Source organism: Agelaius phoeniceus, chromosome 3, assembly GCF_051311805.1.
Source record: "Agelaius phoeniceus isolate bAgePho1 chromosome 3, bAgePho1.hap1, whole genome shotgun sequence".
NCBI lineage: Eukaryota > Metazoa > Chordata > Aves > Passeriformes > Icteridae > Agelaius > Agelaius phoeniceus.
This window is the reverse complement of record NC_135267.1, coordinates 605,261-620,948: the sequence shown is the minus strand read 5'-3', so window position 1 is coordinate 620,948 and position 15,688 is coordinate 605,261. Positions and strand designations below refer to the sequence as shown.

Genomic DNA, 15,688 nt, shown 5'->3' with positions numbered 1-15,688 from the left:
CCCAAGCACTTTGAAACAGTCCACAATAAGCAACTGAAGGATTTTCTGTCATTTCAGTTGATTCCTGTCCTTGAAGGGCCTCCCCTGTTCCCCATCAGAACACCAGGAATGACTCCTTCCTTTCCCAAAACACAAACCATGCCATTTTCACTATTTCCCCTTGGTTTTTCAAAGCTTTTTCACTGTGTTTGGACAATTAGTTTAACAAGTCACTTCCAGGATCTGTTCAAAACAAACACCTTCTGTGCACCAGTTTATTTTTAAATCCGTTGCAGTTGTAGTTTAATTGTTCCAATGATTTGTTTCTCATTTGAGGTAATATAAATAATATAACTAATCCTAAAATCAATTGTAAGCATGAACTTGATTGATCTTAGCCCTAAAATTAAATGTTTAGACTCTGGGCATGATGATGCTCCAGCAGAAACATTTCTGCAGCATTTGATGTAAAATTTATGGTGACTAAATATAAGTTAATTAGCAATTAGCATGTTTGGAATATGGCACAGTAGGAAGCAGCCTTTGGTTTCAGAATCAATGAGGCTCCAGATTTACATCTGATATTGGGAATTAGGAATTGTTCCCTGGCAGGGTGGGCAGGCCCTGGCACAGCTGGGGCCCAGCCTGGATCCCTGGCAGTGCCCAAGGCCAGGCTGGACATTGGGACTTAAAAAGTGCAAATTCCTCTCATCAAAAATGTTCTCAGAATCCCAGACTGGTTTGGGCTGGGAGGGAGCTTCAGTCCCACCCAGAGACACCCCTGCCATGGCAGGGACACCTCCCAGTGTGCCAGGGTGTCCCAGTGTCCAGCCTGGCCTTGGGCACTGCCAGGGATCCAGGAGCACTGGAGGTGTCCCTGCCATGGCAGGGCTGGCACTGGGGGAGATTTTTTAGGTCCCTTCCCACCCCAACCATTCCCTGATCCCATGGCTATGGCAGCACAGGAATATTCCTGGCAGGCACAATTGGAGCAGTGTTGCTGTGAGGTGAGGGATGAGATTTTGACTCCAAGTTCTCAGAAGGCTGAGTTAATATATCAATCATATCATATCATATCATATCATATCATATATCATATATCATATCATATATCATATCATATATCATATCATGTCACATCATATGATATTTCATTAATTATAAAAATTATCAAAATATTAAAAATATTTAAGCATTACATTAAATATTAAATAAATATTGAAATATTAAATAAGAAATAAATATTAAATGAAATATTAAAATATTAATATATAAAATATTATATTATATTATATTATATTATATTATAAAATTATTACATTATTAATATATTAAAAACGTTAAAGTATTAAATTAAATATTAAATAAGAAATAACTAAATAGTAAATGAAATATAAAAATATTAATATATTAAAATTATTAATTTATTTATTAAATATATTATATTATATTATATTATATTATATTATATTATATTATATTATATTATATTATATTAATTATAGAAATGTTGAAATATTAAAAATAGTAAAATATTAAAGTATTAAATGAAACATAAAATAAATACTGAAATATTAGATGTAATATTAAATAAATAATAAATACATATTAAATGAAGTATTAAAATGTTAATATATTAATATATGAAATATTAAATTATTTATTAAAATTATTTTATTATATGAAATTATATGAAATTATATGAAATTATATACTAAAACCATACTAAAGAAAGGATACATCAGAAGGCTGGACAAGAATGACAATAAAAACCCAGACTCAGCGAGTCTGACACAGCTGGCTGTGATTGGCCATGAATTAAAAACAATTCCCATGTTTGGATAAACGATCTCCAGGCCACATTCCAGAAAAGCCAAACATGGAGAGGCTGAGGCTCCATCTTCTCAGGAGAAAACCCTGGCCAAGGGATTTTTCAGCCAATACCAGAGGTGGTGACAGAGAAGTTGTGGGGCTGCAGGAGGGCTGCAGTGGGAAATGCTCCTTGCTCTGCCCTGCAGTGCTCCCTGTGCTCTCCCTGCAGAAGAAGGTGATGCTGAACATGTTCCTGGACACGCTGATGGCTGACCCTCCTCCCCAGTGCCTTGTGTGGCTGCCCCTCATGCACAGACTGGCCCATGTTGAAAATGGTAAATGCAAAATCTCCCTGCTGGGAACGGGGCACTGCTCTGTCCTGGCTCATGGGACCAGCAGTGCCTCCAGCAGAGCTGGTCCAGAGCATCCCAGACCTGCCTGGGCCACATTCCTGGGGCTGTGGGATGGGGACTGGCCGGGTGTGAGAGCAGCACCAGTGCAAACCCCGTGGATTTTAGTCAGTGGGGAAAAAATGACATTCTCTGAATGTTCCTGGGGCTGGGGGAGCTGGGAGAGGAGCAAAGGAGGCTCAGGGGGCCCTTGTGGCTCTGCACAAGTCCCTGCCAGGAGGGCACAGCCAGGGGGGGTCGGGCTCTGCTCCCAGGGAACAGGGACAGGACAAGGGGAAATGGCCTCAGGCTGGGCCAGGGCAGGCTCAGGGTGGACACCAGGAGGAATTTCTGCATGGAAAGGGGGCTCAGGCCTTGGCAGGGGCTGCCCAGGGAGGTTTGGGGTGCCCATCCCTGCAGGTGTCACCTGGATGTGGCACTCAGGGCACAAGGTGGGCATTGGGCACAGCTGGGACTCAATGGGCTGGGAGGGATTTTTCAGCCTCAGGGATGCTGGGGTTTTTAATTAATTGTGATGGTGGCAATTTCCTGGGTCAAGTCCTCACCAGGAGGTGGATCTGGTTACAATGTAGGGTGAACTCCAGGGCAAAGGGGATCCTGGTTTGATCCTGGCATTCCCTGGCAGCAGCCAGGAGCAGGAGGGGACCAGCAGGGCTGCATCCCCTTCACTGGGGTCTTTCCCATCCAAATCCCATTTTTGGCCATTGCAGAAAAATGAAAACAAACAGAAATAATACCACAAGAAAAAAAGCCCACAAACAAAATCCTAAACAAAACCCAAGAAAACAACAACAACAACAGAAAATAAAAACCACAAACAAAAAAAAAAAAAAACAAACCACCAAAAACCAACAAAACAACCTAAAAACCCAAAGCAAGAAAAGACAAAAAACCCCTGGGTTATTGTTACTCCTGCCTGTCATCAGGAAATCAGGGTTGGGTTATTTTTATTCCTCTCATCAGGAAATCAGGGTTTGGGTTATTATTCCTCCCCCTCATCAGGAAATCAGGGTTTTGTATTTTGGGTTATTGGTATTTTTTCCCCTCATCAGGAAATCAGAGTTTGGGTATTTTTATTCCTCTCATCAGGAAATCAGGGTTTTGGGTTATTGGTATTCCTTTCTCTCATCAGGAAATCAGGGTTTGGGTTATTATTCCTTCCCCTCATCAGGAAATCAGGGTTTTGTATTTTGGGTTATTGGTATTTTTTCCTCTCATCAGGAAATCAGGGTTTGGGTTATTGTTCCTCCACCTCATCAGGAAATCAGGATTTGGGTTATTTTTATTCCTCTCATCAGGAAATCAGGGTTTGGGTTATTATTCCTTCCCTTCATCAGGAAATCAGGATTTTGTATTTTGGAATATTGGTATTTTTTCCCCTCATCAGGAAATCAGAGTTTGGGTATTTTTATTCCTCTCATCAGGAAATCAGGGTTTGGGTTATTACTCCTCCCCCTCATGAGGAAATCAGGGTTTTGTATTTTGGGTTATTGGTATTTTTCCCCCTCATCAGGAAATCAGGGTTTGGGTTATTTTTATTCCTCTCATTAGGAAATCAGGATTTGGGTTATTATTCCTTCCCTTCATCAGGAAATCAGGGTTTGGGTTATTTTTATTCCTCTCATCAGGAAATCAGGGTTTGGGTTATTATTCCTTCCCTTCATCAGGAAATCAGGGTTTGGGTTATTATTCCTTTCCCTCATGAGGATTTCAGGGTTTGGGTTATTGTTCCTTCCCCTGATCAGGACATCAAGGTTTGGGTTCTGTGCTGCTTCTGTACCTTTTTATCAGCATCCATCTGTGCTGCCTCCATGGAGCAGGGAGGGGAAGGGACAGCTCTGGCAAGGGGGGGAGGGCTTCTCATGGAGCCAGGCTGGGAGAGCTGGGAATGTCCAGCCTGGAGAAGGAGCCAGGCAGAGCTCAGAGCCCCTGGCAGGGCCTGAAGGGGCTCCAGGAGAGCTGCAGAGGGACTGGGGACAAGGCCTGGAGGGACAGGAGCCAGGGAATGGCTCCCAGTGCCACAGGGCAGGGCTGGATGGGATCTTGGGAATGAGGAATTGTGCCCTGGCAGGGTGGGCAGGCCCTGGCACAGGGTGCCCAGCCTGGATCCCTGGCAGTGCCCAAGGCCAGGCTGGACACTGGCACACCCTGGCACTGTGGACAGACCCCAGCCTGTGCTCAGGACTTGCCTGGGGAGCTCTGCCCAGGGAGGGAGGTGTCTGAGGAAGGAATTTAGTGAGAACCTGTGAGCTGGAGCTGCTGTGTCACCATCAGCTTCCTCTGAGGGTTGATGGAGCCAAAACTCCCAGCTCTGCCCTCAAAACCCTGCCCAAAACAGAGAGTTCTGAAGGAACTGGGGGGGTCTGGATCTCCAGGGAGATGGGATGTTCCAGGTTTACCAAAAATTCACTGAAAAGTTTTGTTTTGTTTGTTCTCCCCCCAGTCTTCCACCCCGTGGAGTGCTCGTACTGCCACTGTGAGAGCATGATGGGCTTCAGGTACCGCTGCCAGCAGTGCCACAACTACCAGCTGTGCCAGAACTGCTTCTGGAGGGGCCACGCCAGCGGCCCCCACAGCAACCAGCACCAGATGAAGGAGCACTCCTCATGGGTAGGGGCTTCCTCCTGGCAGGGAACCTGCTCCTGGGGGCCAGGGCATTGCTCCTGGGTAGGGGCTTCCTCCTGGCACCACGGCAGGGACACCTCCCATGTCCCAGCTGCTCCCAGCCCAGCCTTGGGCACTGCCAGGGATCCAGGCTAGGCACCCTGTGCCAGGGCCTGCCCACCCTGCCAGGGCACAATTCCTCATTCCCAAGATCCCATCCAGCCCTGCCCTGTGGCACTGGGAGCCATTCCCTGGCTCCTGTCCCTGCAGGTCCTGATGAGTTCCTCAAGTGAACAAATTCAGAGAGAAATAAATGTGGGCATTTTCAGCAGGTGAGGAATTGGTTTAGGAAAATGAGGGGTTTGAGTTTGGAGTAATCACATCTCTGCATAATTTAAATTCTCTCTGGGGTCAGCCAGTGATATAAAATCAAATTGTGATTTGCAAAGCAGAGGGGCTGGAATGAGATGAGCTTTAGGGTCCCTTCCACACAAACCATTTCAGGATTTGATGATATTGGGATGACCAAGTGCCCATTCCCTGGGATCCAGAGGCTCTGCAGGGCCCTCACACCATTCTGCTGCTCCCCAGGATGGAGCTGTGGGCTGAGAAATAAAAATTCCAGGACCTGGAAGGAATGAGGCTGCATCTCCAGGGCAGGCTGGACACCAGCAGGAATTGACTTCATGGTAGTAACTGGTGTTAATTATCAATTATCAGTAATTGCCAGGCACTGATGGTGTTTGCTGTAACTCCTATTTGAACCTCTGGTAATCTGAATTTTCACTTGAATGTCCCTTGGGAGCTTGGTCCCACTCTGGAGTGTTGTACAGCAGCAGTAACTAATAATTGTAACGAATTAATTATTACAATTAATAATTAATGATTGTAATTAATTCCAGAGCTGCAATTAGCCAGGGCTTGCCCTTTCCTGGGGTTGCCAGTGAGGGAGAGCAGCAGGAGGAGCTGCCAGCTGATGTCTGAGCTCCCATAACCAAGGAATTATGGAGTTATTAGGGTTGGAAAAGGCCATCACCAGGGCTCCATGCCACTGCTGGGAGCTGGGTGAATGCAGCAGCGCCTTTAGAATTAATTTTGTGAGCCAATATGGGATTTAAACCCCATTTTTGGTCATTCCTGTGGGTGTGGCAACACTTGTCACCAGCCTTGCCAAGGACCACCAGTCCTGTGAGGCCATTTAGTGTGAGAATCAAAAAAATAAAAAAAAAACTTCTACAGACTGTAAACAGTTTAATTTGTAGCCTTAGAAGACACTTAGATTAATGTAAAATGTAAATGTAAAAATACAATACACAGACATTTAGCAAAAAAATCATACATGTGTGTTTCTATGGTTGTAAGTAAGAATATGCCTTAAATAAGTGAGAAACTGTGTTGGGTAAAATAGTGAAGGGTTTATAATGTGTAGGGGTGTGGTTGTGTAGAATAAACTGAGAGTTCAGAAGTTACAATAAAAGCCTGAGAGCTAAAAGCCCATTAGATAAAAGTATCCATGGTGCAGCACAAGTCAGTGAAAGTGATAGGTTAAAAAGGCAAAATAAATCCTGTGGCAGCTCTCTGTTGATTACAAATTGCCTTTAATGAAGAAACTGTAGCCAAATGCTTGCTCCTCTAAAATCTCACAACCTCTGAGATTAATATTTATATTTATTAAGGAAATAAATTTGGTCTTAGCTTGAAAATAGTCCCATCCCTCCATTTCTAGCAGCAACAATAATCATTTAGCACCACTTGTGAAAGGAGCCCAAGCCACTCCTGCCTGTGCCAGCGCTGCCCCACTTTGGCTGTGCCTGTAGAGGACAGGAATTTGGCAAGTGGCTGCTCCTGCCCTCAAAACGCCCCCTCCATTCAGTGTTCAGAGAGTGATGTGAAAATCCCTTCATGGGATGGGCTGGGATTAATTCCTGAGAGAGCCCCCAGGTAATTGGTTTGCCTCCTAATCTTCCATCATTTTGTTAAAACTTTCCATTTCCACCGTCAGAGGCCTCCAGAGCCTCCCAGGACTCGCTCCCCAGGGCCCTGATTTCCCAGGGGTGCTGGGCATTCCTGTTCCTGTGCCCTCTGCTGCCTGTCCCAGGGGTGAGTGCCTGCCCTGCCCTTCCTCCCAGGGCTCCCCTGTGCTGCTTCCCCCAGGAACCCCCAGATCCTGAAATCTGAGTCTCCTCAACCCAGGCCTCAAAAGCTCCTGGAGATCTGTTTCACACCCAAGATAGCTCAGCTAGGCATAAAATATATTATATTATATATATATATATATAATATTATACCTCAGAAGGCATAAAATCAGCAGGATGGCATCTGTGGCAGTGTTGGAAACAAAAAGGTTTTAATAAAAGGCAAAATAACAAACAGAAAAACTGAGCCAGGTGTAAGAGGTTTTTGCTCTTGGTAAAACACCTCACAAAAGCCATCAATTTCTTTGTTCTCTTCTTTTTCTAGTGAATTGCTCAGGCAGTTTGGCTTCTGTCCCATTGGCTATCCTTAAGTTTGAGGTGAAGTCCCGCAGGTCCTATGAGGTGTCTTTTTACTTATTGAGGAGAGAAACTTCTGTGTTTATTTCCTTTTTGAGGGCACAAAGGACAGTTTTGTCACTCCATCAACAGGGGGAACATTCCTATACTCACCTGTGCTTCTTCCCCCAAAATTCTGGGCTCACCTGTGCTGGTTCCAGCTCAGGTGAAATGTGGGTCTCCTCCAGCCAGGCCTCATAGGCTCTTGGAGATTTATTTCATAAACTCTTGGAGATTTATTTCACACCCAAGACAGCTCAGCTACCTCAGAAGGCATAAAATCAGCAGGATGGCTTCTGTGGTGGTGTTGGAAATAAAAAGGTTTTAATAAAAAGCAAAATAACAAAACTCTTTACAGAGAAAAACTGAGCCAGGTGCAAGAGGTCCTGGTAAAACACCTCACAAAAGGGATTGGTTTCCTTGGTCTCTTCTTTTTCTAGTGAATTGCTCAGGTGGGACTTTTTGGTTCCTGTCCAATTGGCTGTCCTTAAGTTTGAGGTGAAGCCCCCCCAGGTCTTATGAGGTGTCTTTTCACCTAATTGAGGAGAGAAACTTGTGGGCTTATTTCCTTTTTAAGGGGACAAAGGACAGTTTTGTCACTCTATCCACGGGGGTAACATTCCTGTACTCACCTGTGCTTGTTCCCCTGGGCTCACCTGTGCTTGTCCCCCCAGAAATCCCCATCTCACCTGTGCAGCAATCCCTGTTTCACCTGTGTAATCCTGGGCTCACCTGTGCTTGTTCCCCTGGAAACCCCTGGGTTTACCTGTGTAATCCTGGGCTCACCTGTGTTGTTTCCCCAGAAATCCCTCCCCTCACTTGTGCTTGTTCCCCCAGCAATCCCAGGCTCACCTGTGCAATCCCAGGCTCACCTGTACAATCCCATTTCCCCTGTTTTTTCCCCAGCAATCCCCTCTCCCCTGTATAATCCCCTCTCACCTGTACAATCCCCTCTCCCCTGTGCAATCCCATTTCCCCTGTGTTATTCCCCAGCAATCCCCTCTCACCTGTGCAATCCCATCTCACCTGTACAATCCCATTTCCCTGTTTTTCCCCCAGCAATCCCCTCTCACCTGTACAATCCCCTCTCACCTGTACAATCCCATTTCCCCTGTTTTTTCCCCAGAAATCCCCTCTCACCTGTGCAATCCCATTTCCCCTGTGCTGTCCCATTTCCCATGTGTTTTTCCCCAGCAATCCCCTCTCCCCTGTACAATCCCCTCTCACCTGTACAATCCCCTCTCCCCTGTACAATCCCCTCTCACCTGTACAATCCCCTCTCCCCTGTACAATCCCCTCTCCCCTGTGCAATCCCCTGTCCCCTGTGCAATCCCATTTCCCCTGTTTTTTCCCCAGCAATCCCCTCTCACCTGTACAATCCCCTCTCACCTGTGCACCCCCATTTCCCCGTGTTTCCCCAGAAATCCCCAGCCAAGAAGCTCACCCACGCCATCAGCCGCTCCCTGGGCTGCGTGCCCAGCCGGGACCCGCCCCGCCCGCTCTTCCCCGAGCAGCCCGAGAGGCCCCTGGACCTGGCCCACATCGTGTGAGTACCTGAGAGCCCCCTAAAACCCCCCCTGAACCCCCCTGAACCCCCCTGAGCCCCCCTGAGCCCCCCCTGAGGCCCTGGACCTGGCCCACATCGTGTGAGTACCTGAGAGCCCCCTGAGCCCCCTCTGAGCCCCCCTGAACCCCCTCTGAGCCCCCCTAAACCCCCCCTGAGCCCCCAGACCTGGCCCACATCGTGTGAGTACCTGAGAGCCCCTGAGCCCCCCTGAGACCCCCTGAACCCCCCTGAGCCCCCCTGAACCCCCTCTGAGCCCCCAGACCTGGCCCACATCGTGTGAGTACCTGAGAGCCCCCCGAGCCCCCCTGAGACCCCCCTGAACCCCTGGACCTGGCCCACATCGTGTGAGTACCTGAGAGCCCCCCTAAAACCCCCTGAGACCCCCCCTGAACCCCCTCTGAGCCCCTGGACCTGCTCCACATGGTGTGAGTACCCCTGAACCCCTTCCTGAGTCCCCTCCCCAGCCCTGACCCCCCAGACCTGGCTCCTGTCATGTGGGTACCTGAGCCCCCCTCAGCCCCTCCTGAGCCCCTCCTGAGCCCCCCACATCGTCTGAGTACCCCTGAGCCCCCTCCTCACCCCTGAGCTCCCTCCTGACCCCCAAACCTGCCCCCCATTTTGTGAGTCCCCCTGAGCCCCCTCCCCAGCCCTGGGCTCGGGGCAGCGAGCAGCCCTGGGCCTGCAGAGAATATCAGGATTTTCATTGCTGTGTTGGTGTCAATGTTTCAGGTTTTTCTCTGTTGTGTTGGTGTCAATGTTTCAGGTTTTTCTCTGCTGTGTTGGTGTCAATGTTTCAGGTTTTTCTCTGCTGTGTTGGTGTCGATGTTTCAGGTTTTTCTCTGCTGTGTTGGTGTAAATATTTCAGGTTTTTCATTCCTGTGTTGGTGTCAATGTTTCAGGTTTTTCTCTGCTGTGTTGGTGTAAACGTTTCAGGTTTTTTCCTCTGCTCTGTTGGTGTGAATGTTTCTCAGGAGAACCTTCTGGGGCTGTGCTTGTGAGGGGTTTGGTGCAGCTGCAGCCAGGCCTGGCTGTGTCCTGCCTGTCACCTCCCTGTCCCCACCAGTGGCACCTCTCACTCCTCCTGTGTTGGGTCAGGCTCTGATTTCTCATTTATTGTAAATGAAATTCTCCAAACAGCACCATGGGCCAGCCCAGGGGCCTTGCCCTCACGCCCATGTCCCTCTCCATGGCCTTGTTGTCACCCTGCTGTTGGAGGGGTGGGCTGGATGGAAAACCCCTGCCCTGCTGCTGGTTTGAGCAGCTTGAGGCCACTCTGCTTCCCCACTCTGTCACCCTTCACCTGCACGGTAAAAACTGAGAGACAAAGACCCAACCAAGCTGCAGTCAGTCTGCAGATCAATCCCAGTGTCCCACAGAGCCTGGGGGAAACTGTTCCCATCTGTAGGAGAGGGTGAGGAGGAGCAGCACTGGGATGCAATTCCCAGCCAACCCATCCCTGCCTTTCCTTCCTGATCCATCACTGCCTTTCCTTCCCAACCCATCACTGCCTTTCCTTCCCAACCTGGAATTGCCTTTCCTTCCCAATCCATCACTGCCTTTCCTTCCCAACCTGGAATTGCCTTTCCTTCCCAATCCATCACTGCCTTTCCTTCCCAATCCATCACTGCCTTTCCTTCCCAGCCCATCACTGCCTTTCCTTCCCAACCCATTCCTGCCTTTCCTTCCCAACCCATCACTGCCTTTCCTTCCTGATCCATCACTGCCTTTCCTTCCCAACCTGGAATTGCCTTTCCTTCCTGATCCATCACTGCCTTTCCTTCCCAACCCATTCCTGCCTTTCCTTCCCAACCTGGAATTGCCTTTCCTTCCCAACCCATCACTGCTTTTCCTTCCCAACCCATTCCTGCCTTTCCTTCCCAACCTGGAATTGCCTTTCCTTCCCAACCTGGAATTGCCTTTCCTTCCCAACCCATCCCTGCCTTTCCTTCCCAATCCATCACTGCCTTTCCTTCCCAACCCATTCCTGCCTTTCCTTCCCAACCCATCACTGCCTTTCCTTCCCAACCCATTCCTGCCTTTCCTTCCCAACCCATCACTGCCTTTCCTTCCCAATCCATCACTGCCTTTCCTTCCCAATCCATCACTGCCTTTCCTTCCCAACCCATCACTGCCTTTCCTTCCCAACCCATCACTGCCTTTCCTTCCCAACCCATTCCTGCCTTTCCCTCCTGATCCATCCCTGCCTTTCCTTCCCAGCCTGGCATTTCCTTTCCTTTCCCATCACTGCCTCTCCATTCCCACCTGGCACTGCCTTGGCCAGGAGCCCACCATAGCCCTAAATCTGGATTTAGGGGAGGGCCCAGCTCAGCCTCACCACAAACACCTTTTGTTTCCAGTCCCATCAGATTGGAATCCACTCGTGTTTTTCCCTGTGGGCTGGGCACCTGCTGCAGGGACAGTGGGGACAGGGCGAGGACATGGGGACATGGGGACATGTCACAGCTCCTGCAGGGACATGGGGACAGGGCTGGGCACCTGCAGGGACAGTGGGGACAGGGCGGGGACATGGGGACATGGGGACAGGGCTGGGACTGGGACATGGGGACATGTCACAGCTCCTGCAGGGACAGGGCTGGACAGGTCCTGCAGGGACATGGGGACAGGGACAGTGGGGACAGGGCTGGACAGCTCCTGCAGGGACTGGGACATGAGGACAGGGACACGGGGACAGGGACATGGGGACAGGGCTGGGCACCTGCAGGGACAGGGGGGACAGGGCTGCACAGCTCCTGCAGGGACAGTGGGGACAGGGACATGGGGACCTGCAGGGACAGGGACAGTGGGGACAGGGACATGGGGACAGGGCTGGACAGGGACAGTGGGGACAGGGCTGCACACCTCCTGCAGGGGCAGGGACAGTGGGGACAGGACTGGGCACCTCATGCAGGGCCAGGGACATGGGGACAGGGACATGGGGACAGGGCTGGGCACCTGCAGGGACTGGGACATGGGGACAGGGCTGGACAGGGACAGTGGGGACATGTCACACCTCCTGCAGGGGCAGGGACAGTGGGGACAGGGACAGTGGGGACATGTCACACCTCCTGCAGGGACAGGGACAGTGGGGACAGGGCCACCCCTGGCAGCAGCTCAGAGGCATCTGCTGTGTGCTGCCAGCTTTAATTACATGTAAACCCAATGCCCTAAAAAGCAAAGGATGGGGACATGGGGCCTGGTGGCCCAAGGACAGCTCTGGGACAGAGGAGCCCTGGGAGCAGGGGATTGATATCCCAGGGACATCCCAGGGACAAAAAGGGACCCACTGGGGTCCGTGTGAGGGACACGAGGCCTTTGGGCTGCTGTGGCACCACTGAAAGAACAAAAATAGCAAAACAACAAAAATAACAATGAAGCCCCCTGGTTTGAGGGGCTGTAGGCAGGGGGGGTTCTCTGCTGGAACCCATCTCCATGCAGGAATTGCTGCAGGCCCCAGGGAGCCACTTCTGGGGTGCCCAGGGGTGGATTGTGTTTGATTGGGGTGAGGGAATCATCAGCACCCACAAATAAACAGGGGGAGAGGCTGCAGAAAAGCTGAGCTCTGCTGCAGCTGAGTAAACAGAGAATGAAATATTAATAACTAGCGGAGTTTAACAATACTTGGCCAAAGGTTCCAGGGAAAACAAGGCTTGGGAGGGGAGAAAAACCCAACTGAGCTCTTTGAGGGAGGGAGGAAACACAAAAGTGGGTAGAAGGAATGTAAACAATGAGTTAGGAGTTGCTGTGAGTGGTTTGGTGCAGGGGCAATGAGCTGTGAGGGAGGAGCTGGGCAGGGAATGGAGCCCCAGGAGGGGCTGAGGGAGCTGGGCAGGGAATGGAGCCCCAGGAGGGGCTGAGGGAGCTGGGCAGGGGCTCAGCCTGGAGCAAAGGAGGCTCAGGGGGCCCTTGTGGCTCTGCACAAGTCCCTGCCAGGAGGGCACAGCCAGGGGGGGTCGGGCTCTGCTCCCAGGGAACAGGGACAGGACAAGGGGAAATGGCCTCAGGCTGGGCCAGGGCAGGCTCAGGGTGGACACCAGCAGGAATTTCTGCATGGAAAGGGGGCTCAGGCCTTGGCAGGGGCTGTCCAGGGGGGTTTGGGGTGCCCATCCCTGCAGGTGTCACCTGGATGTGGCACTGAGTGCCCTGGGCTGGGGACAAGGTGGGGATCAGAATTCCCAGAATTCCCAAAGAATCCCCAGGCTGGAAGAGACCTCCAAGACCATCGAGTCCAACCCATCCCCAACACCTCAACTCAACCCTGGCCCCCAGTGCCACATCCAGGCTTTGTTAAACACACCCAGGCATGGGGACTCCACCACCTCCCTGGTCCTTGGGAATTTCCAAAATTCCCAAATTCACAGAATTCCCAGAACCACTGGGTTGGAAGAGACCTTCAAGACCATCAGGGCCAAGCTGTGTCGAGACTCTGGATAGAGTCACAAGTCTTCATTATTATCTTTTTAGCATTTACTAAGTATCCTTTCTGTATTCTTCAGTTTAGTACAGTATTCTTTTTTATAATATAGCATCATAAAGTAATAAATCAGCCTGCTGAGAGCATGGAGTCCCATTCATCATTCCTGCCTTTGCTGGGACATTTCCCAGCAAAGCCAATAGGAATCTGCACCACTGAACCTTTAAGACCAGGTCAGGAGTGGTTTTAAATCCCCTCAGAACTGCAGTCAGGCTGTGTGATGGAAGCTCTGTTATCTCAGTGTTTCTCACTGCTTTAGCAGATAGGAAAAATGCAGACAGAAATGTTAATGGAGCCTCAGAGTCAGGGATTTTGCTGGATCCACTGCTGGAGCCCCAGATGTACATCCCTGAGGGAATCAGGGATTTGCTTCCCTCCCTTTTCCAGGAATAAGGGAGTGTTCACCTGCATTCCTGCAGCCAGGCAAAAACAGCAAAAATGGATAGCAAAAATGGAAATTCTGCAATTTCCTGCTGGTTTGGGGCATTCTGCATTCCCTGATCTCCCTGCATCCTCCTCCAGATTGTAGCTGCTGCTCTGCTCCCAGGGGACAGGGACAGGGGAAATGGCCTCAGGGCAGGCTCAGGGTGGACACCAGCAGGAATTTCTGCATGGAAAGGGGGCTCAGGCCTTGGCAGGGGCTGCCCAGGGAGGTTTGGGGTGTCCTGGGAATTCCTGGATGTGGCACTGAGTGCCCTGGGCTGGGGACAAGGTGGGGATGGGGCACAAATTGGGCTGGGAAGGATCCTTCTCCTCCTTCTCCTTCTCCTTCTCCTTCTCCTTCTCCTTCTCCTTCTCCTTCTCCTTCTCCTTCTTCTCCTTCTCCTCCTCCTCCTCCTCCTTTCCCTTTCCCTTTCCCTTTCCCTTTCCCTTTCCCTTTCCCTTTCCCTTTTCCTTTCCCTTTCCAGGGATTCTGTGTCTGGTGGAGTTTCCTGGCTGTTGGAGGTAATTCCATGCAGATCATGGTTGGGTTTAGGTGTCAGCTCAGAGGCTGCCCTTTCTCTGGGCTGGCAGAGTTGGGATGGGGAATGGTGGCACCTGGAGGTTGGGTGTGATTGGGAAAGCAGAGGTGGTGTTGGCATGGGTCACTTTTTCTGGGAGGAATCATTCAAAGTGCTGCATCACCTCTGTGGGGTTCGGGATCTGACTCCAGACTCACCTAATGCAAATTTCTGACATTAAATCTTTGGTTTTAAAGTGTAATGGAGGTGGCACAGCCACCCCATGGCAGGGCTGGACAGGATTTGGGAATGAGGAATTGTGCTCTGGCAGGGTGGGCAGGCCCTGGCACAGGGTGCCCAGCCTGGATCCCTGGCAGTGCCCAAGGCCAGGATGGACACTGGCACACCCTGGCACACTGGGAGGTGTCCCTGCCATGGCAGGGCTGGCACTGGGAGTTTGGTTTTTCAAGGAGTGTTTTTCTGCTGTTCCACTGCAGGGCTGGGAGCAGGAGCGGGGGGAGCAGGATCTGGAACAGGAGCAGGAGCAGGGACAGGAGCAGGAGCAGGGACAGGATCTGGGACAGGAGCAGGATCTGGGACAGGAGCAGGAGCAGGATCTGGGACAGGAGCAGGAGCAGGATCTGGGAGCAGGAGCAGGAGCAGGGACAGGAGCAGGAGCAGGGACAGGATTTGGGAGCGGGATCTGGAGCAGATCTGGGACAGGATGCGGGATCTGTAGCAGGATTTGGAAGCAGGGACAGGATCTGGGATCTGTAGGAGGATCTGGAACAGGAGCAGGATCTGTAGCAGGATCTGGGATCTGTAGCAGGATCTGGGAGCAGGAACAGGATCTGGGACAGGGTCTGGGAGCAGGAACAGGATCTGTAGCAGGATCAGGGATCTGTAGCAGGATCTGGGAGCAGGAGCAGGATCTGTAGCAGGATCAGGGATCTGTAGCAGGATCTGGGAGCAGGAGCAGGATCTGTAGCAGGATCTGGGATCTGTAGCAGGATCTGGGATCTGTAGCAGGATGTGGGTCAGGATCTGGGAGCAGGGACAGGATCTGGAACAGGAGCAGGGTCTGGGAACAGGAGCAGGATCTGGGAGCAGGATCTGGGAGCAGGATCAGGGATCTGTAGCAGGATCTGGGACAGGATCTGGGATCTGTGTCAGGATCAGGGATCTGTAGCAGGATCTGTAGCAGCATCAGGGATCTGTAGCAGGATCAGGAGCAGGAGCAGGAACAGGAGCAGGATCTGGGAGCAGGAGCAGGAACAGGAGCAGGAGCAGGCTGTGTGTCAGGATCTGGGACAGGAGCAGGAGCAGGAGCAGGCTGTGTGTCAGGATCTGGGAGCAGGAGCAGGCTGTGTCGG

General features: G+C 50.8%; 1 protein-coding gene across 7 annotated transcripts in view; it reads left to right on the top strand.

Annotated features, from left to right (window-relative positions):
• DTNB (dystrobrevin beta) overlaps positions 1-15,688 on the top strand; it is a 158,747-nt gene that overhangs the window by 33,795 nt on the left and 109,264 nt on the right. For all 7 annotated transcript variants that reach the window (XM_077176406.1, XM_077176407.1, XM_077176404.1 and 4 more), the window contains 3 exons: positions 2,021-2,126; positions 4,645-4,811; positions 8,758-8,882. In XM_077176406.1, the coding sequence (XP_077032521.1) occupies positions 2,021-2,126; positions 4,645-4,811; positions 8,758-8,882 (398 nt within the window). The remainder of the gene's footprint in view (positions 1-2,020; positions 2,127-4,644; positions 4,812-8,757; positions 8,883-15,688) is intronic.